The following is a 22,992-nucleotide window of genomic DNA, read 5'->3' on the forward strand; positions in this document are numbered from 1 at the left end:
CAACATCATGGTTGTGCAACAGAGAAAAAAGTCCACCCCCAAAGTCTGTGCCACATGAATCTTTTCAGGAGAAGAGTATATTTCACATTATGAGTGAGAACTTCGACCTGCTGGTCGAGCTGAAAGGTCGGTGAGATCAGTCCTCTCTAAATATCTCAGAATATCTTGGAGATATTGCCACCTCAGGAGCTTCCTAACATTATGAATACAATTTTCAATTCCAAGGCAAAGGGAATTGGTGCTCTGGTGGCTGAGGGGTTAATGGTCCCAGTGAAGGACACACAAGAGCAAACACTTGATCATTACATCTAGGAATTTATGTTGTGTCTTCACTTTTTCCACAAGTCCACTGAGTTACAACCAGGCAAACAAAACTGCTCGTAATTACCATGTTTGATGTTGATGAATTAAGGCAAGAGGGGAACAACTCAAACATTTAAGGGTTTTCTTCAAATAGATTGCAGACTTATGTGGCTGTTATTAATCAGTCTGCTTGAAATTAACCTTCATCATCATCCACTTCCAACTCACTGAATTCCAACTATTTCATAGCGAGCCTCTGTAGCCTTGGGTGGCATTGTTGTGGCCGCACAATTTATTAGCTAATCGACAAGACAGTGCCAGATTATGCCGCTCATGAATATCAAGGCGGAATGAGAACCAGAATGTGAGCGTTCATTAGAGTGTTACGGCTCTTTCTACATCTTCAGAACACACATCGAGTTCAAATGGGAACTCCCAAGCGCTTCCAGCTGGCAACACTTTGGGATAATGACGCTGGATTCCACACAAATGAAGGGTCTAAATACCACCAGAGAGGTACCTGAACCCCCTCCTCAATGCACAGACATGCATACATGTATGTAAAAACACACACGTACATGCGAGGAATCTTTTTTTTCCTTCCCCTCAGTGGGTTATTCCCTCGTGCTCTGCACACTGAGTGCAGGGAATGCCAATTTCCCACCGTCATTCTGGACCGTCACTGCTGTCAAATGTGAGCAGCTAACCCAAAAATAATCCCACAGCAAGTCAACAGTAACCCCCCCAAACACACACACACACACACACACACACTGCCGGCACACATCCTCCGAGTCTTCAGGACTGCAGATTGGGTTACTGCAGATTCCAAGCCGCGGCCTCAAGGTATCCTCATTTGAAAACTCTCTGCGGTTGAGTCATCAGTGTGAGCTGGGAAGAGACCACCTCCAGTGGTGTGATGTCAAAATGATGGATGGGACAATAATACTGGCAGAAGAGCTATTGATAGCTCTCTTTCCTTAATGTTGACATGTTGATACCGCACACCCCAAGCGATGGATGGGAGTGTGTGTGTGTGTGTGTGTGTGTGTGTGTGTGTGTGTGAGACTCTTGGCCTGCACACACACTCACACACATGCGCTGCACAAAGACATGCTGGTGTTATACCCATTAATATCTCTTCCGTTCCCACTCAGGCCCTGAGTCTTTGAAGTGGAGTGGCAGCTGAGCCCTGAGTGAGTGAGTGTGTGAGAGGATGTATACAATAACGCCAACACGCCGTCCCGACTTAAGATGAGTCGGCAGAAGGAACGTAAACAGGCGGGGTTCCCCGAGCGGCTGTCGTTATAAACAGGGGGTGTGCTGAGAGGGGCTCAAGCTGTTTATTTTTACACGGGACCTCAATGTCGTTGGAAGTGCCCTCTGTGCTCTCTCTCTCTCTCTCTCTCTCTCTCTCTCTCTCTCTCTCTCTCTCTCTCTCTCTGTCTCTTGACTTCCTTTTTTCCCATTTTCCCCCCAAACCTTGCCGTAACCTTCCCGATGTTACCCCATCCCCTCTGGGGGATTCTTGCCAGCAGCAGCTAATTACCAGTCGGTTGGGTTCCAGCGTGGCTCTGTGTTTGGCCCACTTCTCCGCCGCTGACTGGAAAGGCGCATTGGATGTGCAGTGTCATGTTTCTGTGCGACGGCACAGAGTTTCGGTGGCGAACTGAAGGGCATCAGCAGGAGGCCGCACAACAAACAGCGGGAGTCAGGTGTTTGGGTTTGTGCGGAAGCGTGGACATATTGGATACTTAAGCTGTGAGCTTAACTCTGACCCTTGTTACTCTTGTTCATACCATATGACAGTACCACATACTCTACTAATAAGGTCACCTTTATGGAGGGTACAGGAATAGTAGCCAACAGCAGTGGTAGAAAGTACACTTACTCAAATACTACAGACAGTATAGGAGGTGGATGCACAGCATCATGGTAGCGACGCTCGGCGGATGAACAACCTTCATATGACGTCTGAGTTGGAAGAGCACAATGAAGAGAACAAAGATTGCCGGAGCATTTGTATGATTCCACATGAAGTCATTCAAAAGTGTTGAACTGGTCATCACAACCGCATGGTGCGCTGTTAAGACGCCCCTCGTGTTGCGTTGTGACCAACGAGAGAAAACATGTCAAAGTGATTCGTCACACTTTAAGATTGTTTCCATTTGAGCCGAGACATTGACCAGAGAAACATTTTAAGTGAAGTGTTGGACCGAGGCGATGCAGTCGGCCCAACGCGTGTAATGCTCAAATAATCTTGTTTCGGGTAGTTAGCAAATTTGGAAATCAAATTGAAAATACAACAGGGAGATGTGATCCAGGTCTACTGGATCTAAACGTGGTGATGGAAAATAACATAATAAATACAAATGTTTCGCTGTTACAATTGCATGTCATTTGTTTCGAGTGATGCATGTAGTTAAAAATATAGCTTTCTTCTAATATTTGCAAACGTAAACAACTTTCTTCTTGTGTGAGCCAGATACACTCACACACCAACAACTGGTTGTGAAATTTCGTGGCAGGGGTTGGCCAAACGTTTAAATATTTTAACCTTTTACGTTAGCGATGTTTGATGCTCTCATCCACTCAACGTAAACCTGGTTTGCCGTCTGACTGAGCGGGACAAGTGAAGGAAACATTCATTCATTCAATATAAAGAGGACAAGAACGACAGTGAATCTAATGCCAGATAAAGATAAACTGTGTGGTGGATCTCTGGTCATAAAACCTGACGGAGCTTTACTTATTGTCAGCCACAAGATGGCGCCACTGTACCACTAAAAGCCAGGTAAGCCCCCCCACCCTCCCTCCGCACCCCCACAAGGTAAGCGTCTGTCCTCGCACCCAACAGCAGGGGCGCTCCACAGCGGGGGTGCCAAAAAAATTGAAGCGAGGAAAGAGCTGAAGGCTGACATTTTCTGCAGGGTGTCCGCCGCAGGGAACCCGCCGCTGAGAGCCGGGCTTTGAACAGACAGACCACTTGAGGCTTGTTTTGTAGACAAAAATCAGCACAACTCATCCAAGTAACAAGTCTAAAGGACCGAGGAGAGCTCCCCGCCTGGATCCCTTCTGACAGCAAGTGAGTGTGTTGCCTGTTGTTAGTCTGGCTTTCTTTCATTATGTCTTTAATGCAGTCTAATCTCCCCCAGTTGTAATTGGAGAGGTAATCTAACTAGATTAGTGGCTGCCTTTTATTTCACAGAAACGCATCAAAATTGGCCCTGTGTGGAGGATTCTCGTGAACATTATACTGTCACTGACTGCATATCTGCACAGATGAGCTGAGAGAGGCTGACAGCACAATGTGTCATTGTGTCGTTGTGTTACTGAACTAAAGATGTGCAGCATGTTGTTCCATTCCACGAAACTCAGTTGGAGCAATTTATTGAAAGCCTGCCGCGATGGTTCCAGTTGTTCTCTTCACTCTCGTTTTAATTGAAAACATATAAAGCAAATGATAACAGTGTGTTTGCTGCATCACACCATGAGAGATTTCAGGAAGTTCCTGTTAATAGAAATAAACACCAGGAGGGAAATGTAATAGAAGATAATAATAAAGATTCATGTGAAACTAATTTAGATTCCTGTGAAGCCCACGAACATATTTGTTTTAATTGTCAAGGAGTGGAGCATTTTAAATAATAAATTGGGTTCAGACAAATACATTATTAAAAAAGTGTAATAATGCTTTATTATGACACCTTTCGTGAAAAGAGAATGCGACATAACGCGCTTTACATTCAGGGAAAATAAACCGAATGAACATAAAACTATATAAAGTCTGATTTAATAAATAAAGCGCAAGAAGAGTCGTAAAAACAAATATAGTCTGATGGCAGATAAATGTAGAGATGGCAAGAAAATGTGTCACGTTTTTTTTACGATCCGAATAATCATGTAATTCTTTACAATAACTAATTTATTTTTGTCTCAAATTTGATTCAATTGAATGAATTGTAGCCTGCTTTTCATGAAGCTGGCACCACCTCCCCCTTTGTGTTTAAACCCATTAAGGCGCGGTGTCTTCTTCATTTGATTTCTGTCCCATTGCGTCACTGCCACCGTTAATTAGTGTCGGCTGCAGGTGTGTCACACACACACACACACACAAACACACACACACACACACACACACACACACACACACACACACACACACACACACACACACACACACACACACACACACACACACACACACACACTCAGGATCGGGGTTAATGCGTATTATCTCAAATTATCCGCGGGGTTTGAATACATATTTAAACGCTCTTTGTTTTGAGATGAATGACTCGGTCCCGGGCCAGGCCGGGCTGTTACCCCGAGAGGATGGTGCAGCAAATACAGGAGGAATGTTGATCAGCTTACAGCGGAGCCGGGAGGTGCTCGGGATTTGATCGGCCGTGAGTCTCGAATAATGACCCGCCGGTGGAAAGGCGGCACCTGCAATAACACGGAGAGCAACACGCGGGCTGCCGCGCATACATGGACGGAATGCATTAAGCGGATTGTGGCCGTGTGTGCCTCCACTGGACTGGTTTTACAACCTGTTATTCTACACGCATTTACAATATTGTTCTTGTCAGATGAGATTGGCTGAGACAATATTACTATGAACGTCTCCACGTATGTTCTCCCACTGCTGTATGTCGTGTCAGTGAGACTAACAGGGTTCATGAGTCTAACACTGACGTCAAAAAAAGATGTCCCCGCGTAAACCAGTGACCTTCCCAGTGCGCTTTTACGCACGCCCTCCTCTGATAGGCGACATACAATTGCAAACACTCATCATGACGAACCAGATGTAAGTGTTGCTCTTTAAGAGGCTAAAGCCATATGCATGCAGTTAATGAGCTAATGTGCTGCTGTCACGGCCGAAGGCGCAGGGCCGCATTGTCTGTGCCAACGCTCTCTCTCTCTCTCTCTCTCTCTCTCTCTCTCTCTCTCTCTCTCTCTCTCTCTCTCTCTCTCTCTCTCTCTCTCTCTCTCTCTCTCTCTCACACACACACACACACACGCACTGCCATCATCATGATGCAACCACGAGCCAATACAATAATATTTTTTAATTGATGCTTTGCTTTTTATTATTACTCATTAATAAGGCCTTTAAAGCGTTAACATTGATGTTGCCTTGACGCACAGACGATGCGCTAATACATCCAACATGTGCTCCACTATTATTAGGATTAATAAATAAGAACATTCTGTATCTGCCTCATGTTTCTGCGGGCCCTGGAGCCCCGCGAGAGCTACTATTCTTCAACAGGTTCAGCGTTGTGTTCTCATTACGACCTCCATATGGCTGCCTGTGAACAAAGCCAGCCATGGGGCATTTGGAGCAGGCAGCCCAGTGAGAATCAGTCCGTAAAGCGGCGGAGGTATTTGTTGTAAAAGTGAGAGCAGTGGAGTTGTTTGAGAAAGAGCAAATGTTGAAGCAAGCGAGTCGTTTGGTCAAGCGCTCGTGTTCGTTTGCGCGTGAATCTGGCGACACAAGTAAATTACACGCGTCACCAAAGTTGCAGGTAAAATGAAACTGAAGTTAACAAAACCCAGAACACAGTGGAATATTTAGACCCCTCTCTCTCTCTCTCTCTCTCTCTCTCTCTCTCTCTCTCTCTCTCTCTCTCTCTCTCTCTCTCTCTCTCTCCGCGCGCGCGCGCATCCATGGTTGGGGGAAATCTGGGTTTGATTTTAACGGGGAGTAGCCAACCTCGGGCTCGCTTTACAACCTATGGATGTACTGGACGGCTTTCAGTCGGTTTGAGCTGCGGGCGCGGATGCAGTGGTCCACCTCCTCTCGGCCGACGCGTCTCTCTTTAACATTTTAACGACGCGTGTGTGAGAAACACGAGACACTTCATCGTTTGGAGAGGACCATTTCTGATGCGGGGCAACCTTCAGGCTAATTGGCGTGGGTCTCTGGGGGACGTCCCTTTTTCACATTCAAAGACAGCGACATTCACGACTTGACACTAGGGTAAGTTTCTGGTTTATTCTTTGTTGTGTCAGTATTTGACAGGGAAAATATCCCAATTTTACGCACCACTTATTGTCTCATAACGCTTGCTGTGACGGGTCGTCCATTAGGCTACCTGTCAGTTGTTTTCGATAAAGGCAATGACTGTCATTACTTCATTATAGGCGGAGGTCGTGTGACTGTAAGTAGGTGTTTGGTTCGCTGCATCAGCGGGGCGCAGCGGCGGACGCATGCACAGACAGGTGTCAGCCTCCTCCGCTTACAACTAGCCCGTGGGTCGCGAGCAACAACAACAAAAAGCAAGAAAAACAGCCCGCGCCGAGGATTTAATACGAGGTACAAGAGGTGGACTATACGGAGCCAGTGAGCTTTAATAGTGACTTGGAACCAGAGCCAAGTGCGGATGCCAAAGCAAGCAGCGCGCTTCTCGGTTCCCGTCTTCCTCGACAAGACCCCTGGCCAAGTCTCCAAATGCGTTTGTCGCTTCTAATATTTTCCCTTTTCGTTTTAACGCTACCTGCATATTGAAAAAAACATCGGTGTGAAAAAAACAACAACATTTCAAGTATTCAAGATAGTTTTTGGAGAGCAACTTTATAAGAGAAAAGTCAGCTTTAAGTTATGTCCTCTGTGGTTAAAGTGATGATGAGCGTGGTTTGACAGTGTGGCCCACTGGGGTCAAAGTGTGACAGGAAGCATCTCAGTCAGGACGCTCTCTCTCAGCTCACGTACTCTCTGCCCACAAGCAGCAACAAGCCTGGAAGTGTGAGCGAGAGTCCCATATACAGATTGCTTATCTTAACTGCTTCAATAGACTCAAAGTATGCCCCCATTGCAGACTGAAACAGGGTCAGCCACTTGACCTACTTCTCACCACAAATGACTGGAATCAGTCCACGGAGAAGGCCTCTGAATCCTCACTGTTCCCTCAGGTCAGAGCGAATGTAGAGCGCCGAGCCTGGCGACGTGTTTGAGTTGAATGCGTGTGGGAAAAGCGAGGTGCTGTTCATCTGGCAATTGCTTTCCTGTTTTTGCAAATCAATCATCATTATTTAATTGCATCATTCACTGCTTCCATCAATAACACAGAGAGGGAGGTAGAGCCAGGAGCAGCCGAGGGCACATGATGTGGAAGCTAATCCAAGGCAACGTAGTGCAGATTTGATTCACTCCTGGCAGTGTGTGTGTGTGTGTGTGTGTGTGTGTGTGTGTGCGCGCACTTGTGTCATGGTATTTATGAACCCCAGAGAAAAGCGGATGGATTGGGAGAAAGCTTCAGTAACAAAAGCAGATCGTTTTCTTCTCGGATTCCTCCGAACTCCTGGCTCCGTCCAACTAAGCGAGTAAAGTCAACACATCCAATATATTTTTCTCCTATGGCTTCAACAGTCAAAGTAATCTCTCTCTCTCTCTCTCTCTCTCTCTCTCTCTCTCGCCCTCTCTCTCTCTCCCTCTGTTTTTCGCTGGGTTTCCATCCCCTTTTTTTAGTCAATCGTTTGTCATTTTGAAGAAATGATCTCGAGCCAATTTAGGAAAATTAGCTCTGTTCATGACCTGCTGGTGAATCAGTGAGATCCGTATGATCACCTTTCATAATACAGATGTTTCTCTGGCACCTGATTCCACTCCTCTTTTTCTGGAATTGCAGTCTTAACGTTGGGATTTGACTCAATTTCTCATGTAGGAATTAGATGTTCTTTCCCTTACGGGTGATTTCCAGCCTCGATATTATTTTTATATTTCGACCTGGATACGGTGATAAAGTACCCACACACCCTCAGTCTCAAACTCTTACATTGTCTCCAGTAAAGAGGTGAGACCGCCGTCTTGCTGCCTTAAGTGGCCGAGTGTTTTCTCTACAAGTGACAAATTGGGTGTGTGTGCGCTTATGTTTCCTGTTAAAATACCTGTCATTCGTCAGCATGACACCCAAGCTGTCTCTCACTGCGTGAGGAGGATCCAGCGGCAGACATTCCCATGCTTCATCCTGCCACTCCCTGCACCCTGCCAGGCCTGGATGTGTCAGCCACACATTTCATCCAGATGCAGAGTGATGTGCGTGTGTGTGTGTGTGTGTGTGTGTGTGTGTGTGTGAGGTCCGCAAAAGTGTGTATCAGTATCCTTTTCTGACTTGGACACACACAGTAGACGTCTTCTGTACTGATGGCAAACTGTGAGTTCTCAGACATACGGAGCTGACAGCTGATTTCTGCTTTCTGTCTCGTCAGATTGACAATTCACTGGATGCGTGTTTGACTCTCCCGGTTCTTTATATGCCGGCTGCGAGTTTATTCAGCATGTGAGCACAGAGACCATCATGTTGTATTGTATACCAGAAAAAAAGACATAAAAAAAAGTCATGGTTAGCGTATAGTATAAAGTTACAATAGCGATTGACCAACTCTTTGCAAACATGCTGACTTGTTAGCAGAGAGTATCCTTAAAAGAAGAATGACAACGTCAGTCATTTCAGAAAACGTCCCAAAACCGTGGATCACAATCTTGTGACAAAGATCTCCTGCAGCTGGTGTGGGGTTTGTGTGTTGGTCTATAGATTGGACCAACACACCGAAGCAAAAAGTATTGGGGGAATGTAAATTCCCACCGTGACTCCGTGTATTTGTGACCAAACCGAACCAAACCTCAACCAGAGCCTTATCACGTCACAACACAGATGTATTTTTCCACAGTGAGTTGTAATGGTTTTAACTCTCAGACAAATGATGTCGGCCGGCCAGTGGGGCGGGAACCAATGAATGGGTGCTTTCCCCTTTTCTCTGACCTTCGACCTTTCGGTAAAGGTCAGCCGGTCTGTGCTGGCGTTACCATTGAGGGAGAAGACTGAGCGGAGGAGAGGAACAGGGGTCGAGTGGAAAGGGAGTTTTCTGATGAGCCATTCGCGTTGGCATCCTTCACAATGCGCCTTGCTGTGTGAGTGAGCGCATATATTGGGAATAAAAAAACACGAGTGGAGAGCATGTGTTGGTCCGTCAACAACGTGTGTGTTTAAGTGTAATGTACGCAACCGTGCGAGTATTCTAAGCACTTAATAAAATGATTTGTGGTTTTTCCCCCTGCGAGTTCAAAGCGGGTCCTTGCTTTCGGCTGTGGGGTAGAGGTTGCTCTTGTGCAATGGAAAAAAAGAGAGACTGTTTTCCTGTCAGGGGGGCTTTTTGGGAAAACCGCGACGCTGCCTACCGCAGCCAGCCTTCAAAGGGCTTTGAAGGGAGCGCTCACCTCTCCTCTCCTTAAATCCTTCCATCCATCTAAACGAGCTACTTCCTCTCATATCCAGCTCACCTGCCTCTTCCCTGTCCAACCACACTGCTGCAGAGCTGCGGTCAGGGTTACGCTCGGCTCCATGGGAAATGTTCAATCAAGGAGCCCTCGGTTCACCCACACACTTTCAAAACAGCACACTTGAACCTTTCAGCATTTTCTTTGCATGTCTTTATCATCACTGTAACCTCTACTACTAAACACTGAGAATGAATCGGAGGCTCTGCCCACCATCTCAGGGCGGTGTGTCATCCCTTTCTCTCCGCATCTTGACAGCACATGTAGGAAATATTTCTTGTATTTGAAAGCAGATCACAGTTTGACATTGGAGGCTATAAATCTTTGAACTCTTGTCCCTTCACGCCCCAATTCCATCACCCTGTCAGTCCACTTTTTCCTCCTATAGTTCACAGCTTTATTCTTTAATTTAATTTATTCAGAAGTGAAGTTTTTTTGGATGTGCTGAGTAGTTTTAATAGCAGTTTAATTTAAGGAAATCTGACTCATTACTCGGCATGGCATTTGTGCTTTGCCTCCTTTTTTCTTCACTTTTTCTTATTGGAAACAAACACCTCAAACTGCAGCACGGTTCAATTTTGCTACAGAAAACACAACCGTGTTCAGATGTGTTGGGACATAAAATCAGTGTGAAAATGAAACACAGAGCCCTCTTTATTAAACATATCTGTCTTGTCTTGCGTCTCACTAATTAACCAGGCTTAACCCAGAACGTGAGTCACTGTTGTGCAGAACTTTAGGCCCGCTCATGTCTTTTCCCCTCCCTTACGCCTCCCTTACGCCTCCCTTTTTCTCACCAAAAACACTGACCTCACAGAACACTTCATTAACAGAAAAATACACAACTTGTCCGATCAGCATTTTTCTCCTGCCTTTGGATTACAATGTATACTTGCATGAATAAAAAGAGTGGTAGCTTAATACAACTTCCTGCCTTTGAATCTGTGAGGATTAGCCCCGACCTCGTATCCCACCTTGCACTGTCTGTGTTCTCTCCTCCGGTTCGGTTCTGGATCAGGTTCTGTTGATTCAAAGAGCCGCTGTTGGACTCGGGGCCAGCCGTGTGGGCTTGGCCACAGAAGCTGCTGCATTCCTCCGCTGGGCGTTCTGCTTTTCTCCCTCCAGTGTCTCTTGCTGCCAGAGGCAGAGATGGAAAGGCAGAGATTATTTCATATATATGTTCCATGATGCTTTTTTTAAAATTTGCTTTGTGATTAGCCCGACAAGCACTCGAGAACCTGAGGTGTGTTATCGGATTATTATCCTGCTGACGGACAGCAACTATAGTTCTGGCATGGCAACTCTTTGAAGTGATTGTGAACAGTTTCAAAGGGTGGAATAAAAGTAAAGCAAAAACAAAAAAACAAAAACAGCAGACTTTAAAAATGTGTCAGTGATCCTCGGCTAATGACGCTCTCAGCTGTGAGAGTTGACCCCCTTCTGCCCTCGGCCCTCCCTGCTCCTCCTCCCCTCTTCCTCAATCCCTAATGATTGCCAGCGAGGAACACACACACACACACACACACACACACACACACACACACACAAACACACACACACACACTCATGCAGACTTACACAAACAGCAGGATCGTCGTCACCGTTGGGGAGACGGCCATCATCAAGTGGAATTCAAGCCACTAATTTCTGACCCCTGTTACCTGAGGCCTGTCAGTCATGTTGACTCATCTGGACGGGGTTATTTAACTATTGTGTGTGTGTGTGTGTGTGTGTGTGTGTGTGTGTGTGTGTGTGTATGGATACAGATGGTAATGATGTGATTGCTGCTGAAAGAATTAATTAATTGATTAGTCAATTAACAGAAAGTGAATCCCTTAATCTTTTGACAATTAACCGTCATTCTTCAAGAAAAAGTTTTTTTTAAATAATCCAGGATAAGATTTCTGGATTAGACACACATGAGCTGAGACGTTATTCAGGTGAAAAGTGTCAACAAGAACCTCAAACTGTGCAGTCTGTGTACAGGGGGTGGGGGGGGCACTTGGTTGATGCCTTCGCTGTTGCTTTATATTCATACAATGCATCTTTCCATAATGAGAATGAGAATGGAGGTGGTCCTGTTGTTAGCCTATTAAAAAGTCCTCCATGGCTGTGGGCAGCCACTAATAACCCCACCAGGGATTACTGTACAGCAGGCTGCAGGGACAGCAGGGAACCAGTTTGGGCCTCAGCTTGCTGTCATCCAAGAGAAGCAACCTCGTAGACCTCCATTCACTCCCAGTCTTAGTGGGGCCACCACGCCAACTCTCTAGAGCAGCATGAAAAGCTCCCACTTGGGATATACTAAGTGGCTCAGCTGTCCCTCTCCTATCCTCACCTCCCATGGCGCCCCCTCCTCTACACCCAAGCCAAATAAAGCCTCTCAGCGACTTCTGTTTTCCTAATCTGTGAACTCTGACAGAGAAGCCCACGCTTGAAAGAGAGACAACTCAACATGAGATGATCTCCCGGTGACAGGGAGAAGCTGAAAAAACGTTGCTGAAACCAGCAGACCACCCTGTCATCTTCCTGTCTCTCTCTCTCTCTCTCTCTCTCTCTCTCTCTCTCTCTCTCTCTCTCTCTCTCTCTCTCTAGCTGTCTTTCTGCCTCTCTCATCCACCTCTAAAAGAGCGGGAATTTAATATAATGTCCCTTTCTTTCGCTCTCTATCATCTACCTTCTCTAACTGTGTGAATTTGACCATTGACTACGCTCCAGCAGCAAAATGGCTTCTTCTGCAGAGATCTTCCACCCTAAAAGCCCCATATGTTTTCATCCATTCACATATTGTGCCCGTATTACTAATGGGCAAATTATTTAACGCTGCGGTAATTTAGCTGCTGAGGATTGTAGCACGTCAGCACGAGTCCATTTTCCACGCCATTAATCCACAGAGGAATGTTGCAGTGATGAATTGCATATGCTGTTTGTTCCTATAGCAGCTAAGCCACTGCGAGGAGTGTGGCGACAAATACAGTTTGTCTTTTAACATACCATATGGTGGTAGGGTTGTGTGCCACTTTAAAGGGACATTATGGGATCTAAATGTGGACACAAGAGCAGCCAATATGGAAATGAAAACTCAGATTAGGAGTTGATATCACTCTGAGAGGAATAGTTTGGGGAATGCATTAATTTGCTTTTTTGCTTAGAGTTTGATGCAAAGGTCAATACCACTGAGCACTTCTGTGTGTTATTCATTGTCTTCTTCGGAGAGACAGACACGTGAGCCTACAGCTGTTGCTACTTTAACCACATTTAGTGGAAGGTAATCTATGCCCCTACTGAGGTGAACTTGCGGCTTGTTAAACACGCTGTCGATGCTGAAAGCAAATCATTTTCTTGCTGAAACAGATTCTTCGTATATTTCAAAGGTCAGCCAGCTACACCACTGTGCTAACATCCTGGCAAAGCGTACGGATCCAGGAGAGGTTTTGTTGAGCTGGCTCACAGTCTGCAGTGTTAATAGCATTGTAGAATACCTTTTTAATAAAACCCTGCACGTTGCCAGAGCACAGTGTCGCTGGACTGTCTCAGACAAGCGTTAAGGCTTGCTGCGAGGCTAGCATCTATTTCAGACGGCGTAAAGAGTGGAATTAAACAGCCTTGTCACTGCTCTCGCTCTGTTTAACCTACATGCTCATCTGCCAGACGCGCCTGACAGCACCAGACCCTGGAAGAATCTCCCAGCAGGCCCGGCAGCACACGGGCCGCACCATATTTAGTCATCCAAAGTCCAGACACAGACCGATGCCGTCCTCCACCTTAATCTGTCTCCTCTGTCTGTTTCTCCCTCCATCTCTCCCCCTCTCATTTTGTACTTCCCTTCCTCAATCTCTGTCACTTTCCCTCTCTCTCCTACTGCTTCCATTCATATCTGTCCTCGCTCGCCCTCCATCCAGTCATTTCTGCTTTATCACTGTCGTGCCCCTCACTGTTTCTCTCCCCCTCGCTCTTATCTACTGAAACTCTTCCTTCCTCGTGCCTGTTTATCCTCTTTTCCAGTCGCTTAATTCTGTCAAGTAGTTTCCTGACTTTAAAAAAAATAACTTTTCGAACTTTCTCTCCCTCGCTCAACAACATGCCCATCAAATATAAGTCTGAATAATTCCCTCTCTTCGTCTTTTCCCCCTCACCTGTCATAATTCCCCACCCCCTTCTTCCCTCTCAGAGCCTCCCCACTGTCTCTTTTCTTGGATGAACATGCTGCTGATGGAAGCTGGGCCTGGATGCTAATGAGTTGCTAATTCTATCAGCCGTCTCTCCATGCCCTCCCCAGTGGGTGTCGGGGCCGCCAGCTTTACCACGGCCAGCCTTTTGATGGAGTGCCTGGGCTGATGAACTCCCTCCTGCGTGCCCACTTTAACCTCCTCGTCCTCAGACACATGTCATTGATCAATGTCCTTATCCGTCCTGGCAAGGCCCGCTCCTCCTCCAATCATTTATGAGCTGGCCCATTCCCTGCAATCTATTTTTCACATGTTAAATATTGTAATAGCAATATGTTTTTTCAATACGGTTTTCATGTTCAGGTCTTTCAAATTACTTCAAAACTTGACGGGAAATCTACTCTTATCTCTTCAGCCCAAGTATAGTTCAAAACAAAGCAGGAAAGTTTAAAAAGACATCTTACATGTTGTGTAGTCTTCGTCTTCTGTTTTTTTTAGGATCGACATAAGAAGCAGTTGTTCTTCCACTTTGGATCATTTTCTTCCTCGCTGTCTTTTGTGCTCAGTATAATTCCCTCACACTATTTTTCTTTAACACCCAATCTGTGCTTGAGAAGAGGCCACATGGTTGGGTTTAAGCACTTGAGCACAGAAGAGTGGTCCTATTTACCAGGCCACTGGGCCCTTTTCTGAGGGTTGCTAGCTCAGGACCCCTCACATAAGAAAAGAACCAAACTTTTGTTTTTCCGACTCCTCTTAAATCCGTCTGTCTGCCTTCCCCGCTTGACTGAAGTGGATACAGAGGCGGCCTTTTGTTCTACTAAGATGAAGAGGGATGCTGTAGCATAAGAGGGAGAGTGAGGGTGAGAGGAGGTGGGTGGGATTCATTGTAATTTAATAAATACCTTGCAAAGAGGGTTGGGGTGCCTTCTCAACCCTTCAGCTGTCTGTTTGCAAATGGGCCTCTTCTGGATTTGACACCCATGGAAGTAAAAAGGGGATTAGGGAAGGAAAAGCCTCAGGCTATAAACATCTCTTTCTCTGTTTTATTCACCCCACCCCACCCACCTCAATCCTCTCTCTTTGGGACTGAGAGGCCCCTCGTCTAGCTGTGAGCATATGAATGATGTCATCCAGGTACCATATCTTGACCCAGAGACTTAGAAAGGCTTGAATGGAGTCTCATAGCCTCAGTTTTTCTAATGTAGAGGATAATCCTCACTTTTGGCGAATTTTCTGGTTCGGTGAACGAGCATAATACTGCCTTCTGCAAGGTCGGCACTGTGGAACAATGGTGTCGCTATGGTTGATTTCCTGTCAAATTCCCTGCAAAAATCAGTAAGAGCTTAAAAGTAGAGACATGTCTTCATATAAAGAAATAGTTCCCTTTTTTTCTGGACACTCTCTCAAAGCAGAGGTTTGACTGGGGTCACACACGGTCCACTGCTTTGCAGCATGACCAGAGATTATAGGGTGACTTCTGCCATGCTGCTCAAGCATGACCAGAAGGCTTGGCCAGTTTTGACCTGAATGGAAGTACTGAATGAGAGGCCGGCATTAAAATTCAGGATGCAGTGACTTGCAGCCACTAATGTCTCTCTTTAAATGGTCACATCCTTTCTCTTGGGGCCCCTGGCTAACTGTCTTATCCTTTGACAGGCTTTTAGTCAATGAAAACATTCACTTGTAACTGTACAGTACAAAAGATTCAATAACATTTCCTTTCTTAGGGCGAATATAATTTGATTTTGAAGATGCACACTTGTTTTTTCTGCAGTGGAATTAGATCAGCACCACTTTCTATTTTATACCCTATTATGGTAAAAGTATGTCTACGACATTGACCTTTGTGTTTGTTTCTCTCTCTTACAGGAAGGACTCTGGTCAACCTGAAGTGAAGGGTCACCGAGCTCAGACACTCTCCTTCCACGGACTCACAAGTATACACACATAGGGGAAAGTCGCACAGACGGACACATCTGCACAACTTTAAGTCTACACAGACAGACTCGTGGGGACACACACACACACACAAAGACTCATCCGTGCAGAGACGCAGACACACACTCGCGCTCAGGGCCTCTGAGCAGGATGAGGGAACCCTGGAGGTGCCTGCTGGGCCTGTGCCTCCTGGCATGCTCAGCTTCCACCCACAGTGCCGCCAATCCCTTCGCCGGGCAGCAGACCCCGCCAGACCCTTGCTATGACGACACAGGCGCAGCCCGGCGCTGTATCCCCGAGTTCATTAACGCTGCCTTCGGCAAGGAGGTGATGGTGTCCAGCGTCTGTGGCCGGCCCGCGTCCCGCTCCTGCAGTGTGGTGGAGCGGGGCGACGATCGGCCCTCTGTGCGCTCGTGCCAAATCTGCGATGCAGCTGACCCTCGCCGTGCCCACCCTGCTTCCTACCTCACTGACCTCAACTCAGCACACAACCTCACCTGCTGGCAGTCAGAGAATCTGAACACCTCGCCGCACAACGTGACCGTCACCCTTTCACTCGGCAAAAAGTTTGAGATCACTTACGTCAGCCTGCAGTTCTGCTCCCCGCGACCCGAGTCCCTGGCCATACACAAGAGCATGGACTACGGCAAGACCTGGGTGCCCTACCAGTTCTACTCCTCACAGTGCCGGCGCATGTACAATCGGCCCAACAAAGCAACCATTACCAAGCAGAACGAGCAGGAGGCTCTCTGCACAGATGGCCACACTGACCTCTACCCGCTGTCTGGAGGACTCATTGCTTTCAGCACTCTGGATGGACGGCCCTCCGGCAAAGACTTTGACAATAGCCCCGTCCTCCAGGACTGGGTGACTGTCACTGACATCCGCGTAGTCTTCAGCCGGCCTCAGCTACCCCGAGAGCTGGGGCTGGGGGCTGGAAGCAACAGCGGAGGGAGGGACGACGACCCCATGGCGGTGACAACGACGCTGCCTACTTATTTCTATGCAGTGGGAGACTTCCAGGTGGGCGGGAGGTGTAAATGCAACGGACACGGCTCACGCTGTCTGAAAGACAAGGAAGGCAAACTGGTGTGTGACTGCAAGCACAACACAGAGGGACCTGAATGTGACCGCTGCAAGCCCTTTCACTACGACCGGCCGTGGCAGAGGGCCAACGCCCGCGAGGCCAATGAGTGTCTGCGTAAGTCTTTCCCTCTATCGGTCATTCTTTATGTGCTTTTAACATGTTTCAGTTGGTGTGATGTGGAACATACTTTACCTGCAAGCAATGCACTGCTGAGAGTGTAGATATAGCACAACTGAGTTTCTGAAAGGACACACATAACTTTATGTGTTGCATTGGGGATAAAAAAATATTATGAAGTGGGATTAACGTAATATATTCTTTAGCTGTTTTTACAACAGTTCAGTGACCGGTACAAACGGAGCTGTTGATCTGCTGAAATCCGCGTCTTCTTCAGCTGCACAATTCTTAGCTCAATGAGTGCATGGAAAATAGGAGATTATTTGAAAATACAAGTTGTTTATTTCCTTGTTGGTTAGAGTCATGACCTCTTCACCGCCTGCACTCAAGATGAGGTCATCAATGTCCGGCAAGCAAATCCAAGTTCTACACATTCACACAGGGAACGAGAAGGAGTCGGAAAAGAGGAGATTTAACTGTGGTGACCTGTGTTTGACTGTCACAGGGGTAATTAAGTCTTGCCAGAACACACCGGATGGCTTTGTGTTTGTACAGGTGAGGAGTTCTGGTAGCACATCGTGGTTGAGCTTGGCATCGTCTCTCAAAACACAAGGCCCATCCTTTTCCTTGCATTTCCCATCAGCCCCTTCTGTTTACTCTCGCTCACTTCAGAAACAGCCCAATTCTTAACAAAAATCATGATTACTTGACTATGAAAAAAACTATTTTCCACAAGCAAGTCTAAACACTGGGTGACAACAGCTCGAGTCATTGGCACACCGCTACGGTCAAGTCATCCAAGAATGTTTTTGGCACTGTTTGCCTTCACCTCAAGACATACTCGGCAAAAGTCATCCAGAAGTACTCTGAAAGCTTGCCAAGTAAAATTAGAGCAATTTCTCTGGCAATTTTTGTTAATGTAAATGGATTACATTTGTACTGCATTAGGCTTTAATGTGATAGTTGGTGCGTATATTAGTTTAATGGATGTACAAAGGTTTTAGACATGTGCCATGTTAGCCGTGTTTTCAGCAGGAAAACATTCTCTAATGTGTGGATGTTTCTTTGGTGGTCATTTCTATGTTAGTATAAATAGACATAGGTGGAACTTAATTCAGGTCAATTTAGCTTGTCATAAAAATTTGTTAGCATAGGAAAATAAAACCATTTTAGAAACCACTGTCCCTGTTTCAACCTTTCTCCGTAATGAAATAAAATTACAGCCAGAGAGAGAAAAACACAGGAGCAGAACATTGAAAAACAGTGTATATTTTTTAACATGTTGTAATTGCCCTGTGAGCTGGCATGAGATCATATTTAGCATTCAACAGTGCCAGATCTGTTTAAAAGAGAGAGAGTGACAGGGCCAGAGGAGCGAAGCCAGTTTAGCCTTCGACCGGCCGATGGAGCCAACATTCCCTCTCTCTGTCCTCTGAAACCTCTCAGGCCAACACTACCTTACTTTGGCTACTCATCTACCCTTGACACCCTCACTTACTCAGCTCTCAGAGACGAGCACACACTCACACACATTACGCACCGAGCTCCTTCCACAACAATATCCTGTAAGTCCCTCAGTGTGCTCATACTTTTGCACACGGCCTCTTTCAAATGTCCCGTAGCTGTTTCCGAAATGTTACACCCGCGCTTCCCGTCGAGTTCTTCTCGGCAGGATTAATATGTCACTTCCATCCACAATTCCTGGACTAAACCGTCTGGCTGCACTGGCCAACTCTGGTGACCTAATCCGTGTTGATACGGGGCAGTAAAAGCAAGTTGCACGCTACACCTGATCACACATCCGGACAAGCCAAAAAGTCTCTCCCAGATGTCCCCAATTTCATGTTCCAAAAGCCTCTTTACAGCCGACTCCGGTGGAACTTGTTGCAACGTATCCTCAAAGTAGCAGGACAGCCTTTAAAAAGGTCTCCCCAGCGTATATTAAAACCCGTTCTTAAAATGCATCCCTTGTTGATTCCACCGCCCTCTTTTCTTTCTGAAGCGAGCTGCCGTGAGAGCCGCCGTGGGAGCCGCCATGGCAGCGAGGTATAAGTATTTAGCCTTGGCAAGTGCGTAAGAGGGGCAAGTTGCAGATTCAAGGAGTCCCAAAGGTGTCACATGAGCCTTTGTGAGGCCCTGTGGGTGTTGGGGTTAGAGGTAAGGTCTGAAGGGGATCATGATCCTTTGTGGGGTGGTGACGGGGTTAAGCTGACGGGGAGATGGTTTGTGGGTAATGAGGTATTCAGAGTGGGCAGATGTGGAGCCAAATCAATAGCTGTCTCACGGCCAGTCTGTCAATCCTTGAGAAAGCATGTGCCTGGTAGCCGATTTCACCACTTATTCACACATTATTGTTAAGATGGTTTTACGTTTTGCTCTCACTCGGAGCGTTACTCTAATCTTTCCCCTGCACTACAAGAACATTCTTTTTAACAGGCTGGTTTGATTGTTTGCTGGTCTTAGTAAATGTTTGCCATGCCAAGATTACTGTATGTGCTCTTGGCAAGCTTGTGTACTGTCTCCAGACACAAGCCATGCACACACACGCCCCATCTGCCGCCTCCCTCGCCATGAATACTGCCTCAAGACATCGGTTTACAAATCCCTGCTCTAGTAGTCAGAGAGGGCAGCCTCGTAAAGGAGCGTGTCTGTTTGTATTGAGGGAGACATGATGGAAAAAGCTGTGATTTATCTGCAGGAGTTTGAGCCACAGGACAGAATGAGGAAACAGATGGATAAGAGCTATTTGGTTACTGGTTGCGATGGAGTATTGGCTGTTCTGCTGGCATGGCCGATGCTGAAATGTAAATACTTTGTTGACTTAAAAATGTGAGACAGTGTGTCAGCCAAAGTCACTGCATAAAATGAAGTGGCCTCTTGTGGAGTCAACGACAATGTGACATCCTGAGTAGTTGATAATTTATGGCGGTGTAGGAGCTCTCTACTCCGGGCCCTGTTTGGCTGAGGCACCGAGCCGTTCTGTTCTTCATCGCTTCCTTTGCTCGTTCGGGCCGCAGGAAGTCCACAGTACCGCTCTGTGACGCTACGAGCACAGGGCCAGACACCATCCATCCCTAATGGACCAGTCAGGCCTGGTCCGCTCCCAGTGTTGCTCCAGGCACACTGGTATGCATTCATAGCATTAAACACAGAGGTCATATGAAGGCTGTTTGAATAGCCATTTGGACTAATTTGCCAGAAATGCAGGTGAGCGGTTAGTTGCAGCGCTGGGTGTTCCTGCTCTGCGGCAACGTCTGGGTGTGGTGTTGAATACTTTTAATAGTAGGTTTTGACATATTGAGTCCGATGGGGAAGTGATATGATATTCTGTTTTGCACAAGAGGAGTTTCCTTTCGAATTAAATCAATCAACCAAATAAGTATTCTCTGCAGACCCTCACTTTACAGCAGTCCATGTCATCACCTGAAGGAAATTCCCACAGTTTAGGTTTCACGTCGAAAATGTTACTGCGCGTTACATAACAGATGAATAGATTCTAATGAATGAGAAGCAGAACAGTACGATTTTGAAGTCGAAAAGCCACGTCTCAGTCCTTTTGTGGGGGCTCGAGGTTTTTTGGTGGGCTTAGCCTCTTTTTGGAAACTATTAGCTGGAATTAGGGGGAATTTGACAGTTGGGTTTCTTAGGGAACGCAGTGCGGATCCAACATAGGTGTGTGTGGTGTGTGTGTGTGTGTGTGTGTGTGTGTGTGTGTGTGTGTGTGTGTGTGTGTGTGTGTTAGAGGCCAGCCAGGAACGCATGCTCAGGAACAGGACTCAGAATAAGCCCTCAGATCTGCACAGAGCTGTGGAAACTCCGGAGACCACAGAAGCACAAACTCTATTTTTTTTATTTCTCTCTCTCGTTATTTCCCTTACCAATGAAGGGCAGATGGTTTTTTTTTTATGCCGATTAGAATTTCAAAATAGGCCTTCATCCTTTCACACTGTTTTCCCCCCTCCACCTCGCCTAGCTCGGGCAAGCAGAGGTCAGGCCCGTGTTCCTGTCGTAGAATAAATTTCTCAAGACACTTTTTCGTCCCAGTGATCGAGACATGACCTCAGTCCACTCGTGAAGCTGTCGCTTAGCACAATATAAGCTACGCACAACTCAATGTGTTGTAGGAGGAGCAGACCCTTTGTTCTTCTGTTCTTGCAACACAATGTTGTTGGGTCTTCTTTAGAACAAACGTAACTTCACTGGATCGCTTTGAATGTCCACGTTGGATGCTGGGAATCCAGCACACATCAGCCAGCTGAACTCTGACGGGCAACATGATATAGAGCTCAGTGAAATTCCCAATATAGACGTGTAAGGGTGAAAAAAGCCAGAGCTGCCTTGATATTACATATATGTGCCTTGTTCCTAATTTTGCTAATTGACTTAAAGACCCTCCCACCTCCGCTGCATATCGCTTGAGGCTAACAAGGAACCGACACTTCAATTACCTACAGCGGGACGCACAAATGAGCAGGCGAGGAGGTTTGTGTGTGTTGAAGAGGAAGGGGGCCGAGCGAAAGAAAGTGATTTTTTAAAAAGAAACCTCCTGTGCTTTAAAATAATTACACAGCAGAGGAATGTTGTTCTAAAATCAACAGCCCTATGAAATGACGCCTCTGGGGTGGTTCGCGTGAGACGCAGGGCCTGCTAGAACAGCGAGGCCAACAAACATGAGATGTGTGTGAGCTTTGTTTTGTGTGTGTGTGTGTGTGTGTGTGTGTGTGCGCGCGTTTGAAGCAAGAGTAACCTCCTTTATCTGGCTTTGCCAACAGAGGTTTGTCCGTTTGATTGGTTTGTACTGTAGCTCTGCTCGTCGCTTTTATTCCCTCTGTCAGTATTGTAACTTTGGTCCTCGGCCAATCCACAAGGAATTGATGCTTTTCTCGTTCTGTGAAGCACCCGTCAAGGCTCTCTGGCGAGCAGGGAACACACTGAAACAAACGTTAAGGACAGCAAAGTGTCAAATAACAACATTAATGTCAGCCGGGTTAAAGCGCCGGATCGCTCAGAAATGCTCTGCGGCTGCCTCGAGGCTGCATGTGCGCGCACGTGTGTGTGTGTGTGTGTGTGTGTGCCTGCGTGTGTGCGCATCTCCTTGCATTTGTGCATTAGCGAGAGACGCATGTAACCTAGTAGTGCGATGTGGCGTTTCATCTCTGTGCCAAAGCAAACTGGTGGAGCTGCAGCGTGCCCACCCTGCTCTCCCTGCAGGCCCCCATCGACTCTCCCCCACAGATGGTAGCAATCACCTCCTGAGGTGCCCGTCACCGCCGGCACTCTCTTCCCACCTCTCTCCCGGTGTAACTGACTCTCGTCAAAGACTAGCGCTCTGCATGGACGTTTTCCCTTCTGCCACCTTTTATTTCATTTGGATTCCCTTTTTTTTTGTTGCTGAAATCAGCCTTTTTTTTTCTTCTCTCATTGAATTCTTTGTGTTTTTTTGGTAATAGTTTGCTCCTTTTTTTATGCTGTCGCAGGCCTCTGTGCTCTGTTGCCTGAGAAAACATGTGGTTTTGGGCTGCCAGCCGGTGTTGCTGGTGGCAGCAAGATTCAGAGAAAATATACTGTATGTTGTTGTTTTTAACAATGAGTGTGTGATAATTGCGTTGTTCCCTTTAACTGTGGTTTGCCTGACTGTGGGTGACACGGCTGCAGTCGCTGTATTCAAAACCATATGTATGCACTGTGTCTGCACATGTTCATGTATTTGAAATGTTCCTCTATGGCAGTTTTCAGTGGCAGTAGGATGAATAACGGCACTGCCGGTTATCACAGATTAGGATTAGTTTACATGTAAAAAAAAAAAGCCAGTATTATGACGTATGTGGCTCTGAGAAAAAGACCCAAATGATGTCATCAGGGTCATCTTGAATTGGGTTCATTTCAAATAAAAAAATGCTTAGGTGTTTGTTACTGGAGAACCCATCTTCTTATCTTATTATTTTTCTCCTCACCCTAACATTTGACCTTCCATCTTACGGCTGCGGGTTGCCCGTCATCAGCTCAGGACTCTGTTGCTTTCTGTGCGTTCACACACAAGCCGGCGTCACAAGCTGAACGGAGACAAACATGAGGTTTTCCCTCGACAAGTC

At 46.5% G+C, this 22,992-nt stretch overlaps 1 protein-coding gene across 1 annotated transcript in view; it reads left to right on the forward strand.

Annotated features, from left to right (window-relative positions):
* The first annotated feature begins 5,997 nt into the window (after nt 1–5,997).
* Nucleotides 5,998–22,992, forward strand: part of ntn2 (netrin 2) — a 36,601-nt gene continuing 19,606 nt past the window's right edge. Inside the window, exons 1-2 of the mRNA XM_068583798.1 lie at nt 5,998–6,289; nt 15,628–16,897. Coding sequence (XP_068439899.1) covers nt 15,847–16,897 — 1,051 coding nt within the window. The 5' untranslated portion in view covers nt 5,998–6,289; nt 15,628–15,846. The remainder of the gene's footprint in view (nt 6,290–15,627; nt 16,898–22,992) is intronic.

Source organism: Clinocottus analis, unplaced genomic scaffold (assembly GCF_023055335.1).
Source record: "Clinocottus analis isolate CAN_PGR_092001 unplaced genomic scaffold, fCliAna1.0.p SCAF_19, whole genome shotgun sequence".
In the NCBI taxonomy this organism is placed as follows: Eukaryota; Metazoa; Chordata; class Actinopteri; order Perciformes; family Cottidae; genus Clinocottus; species Clinocottus analis.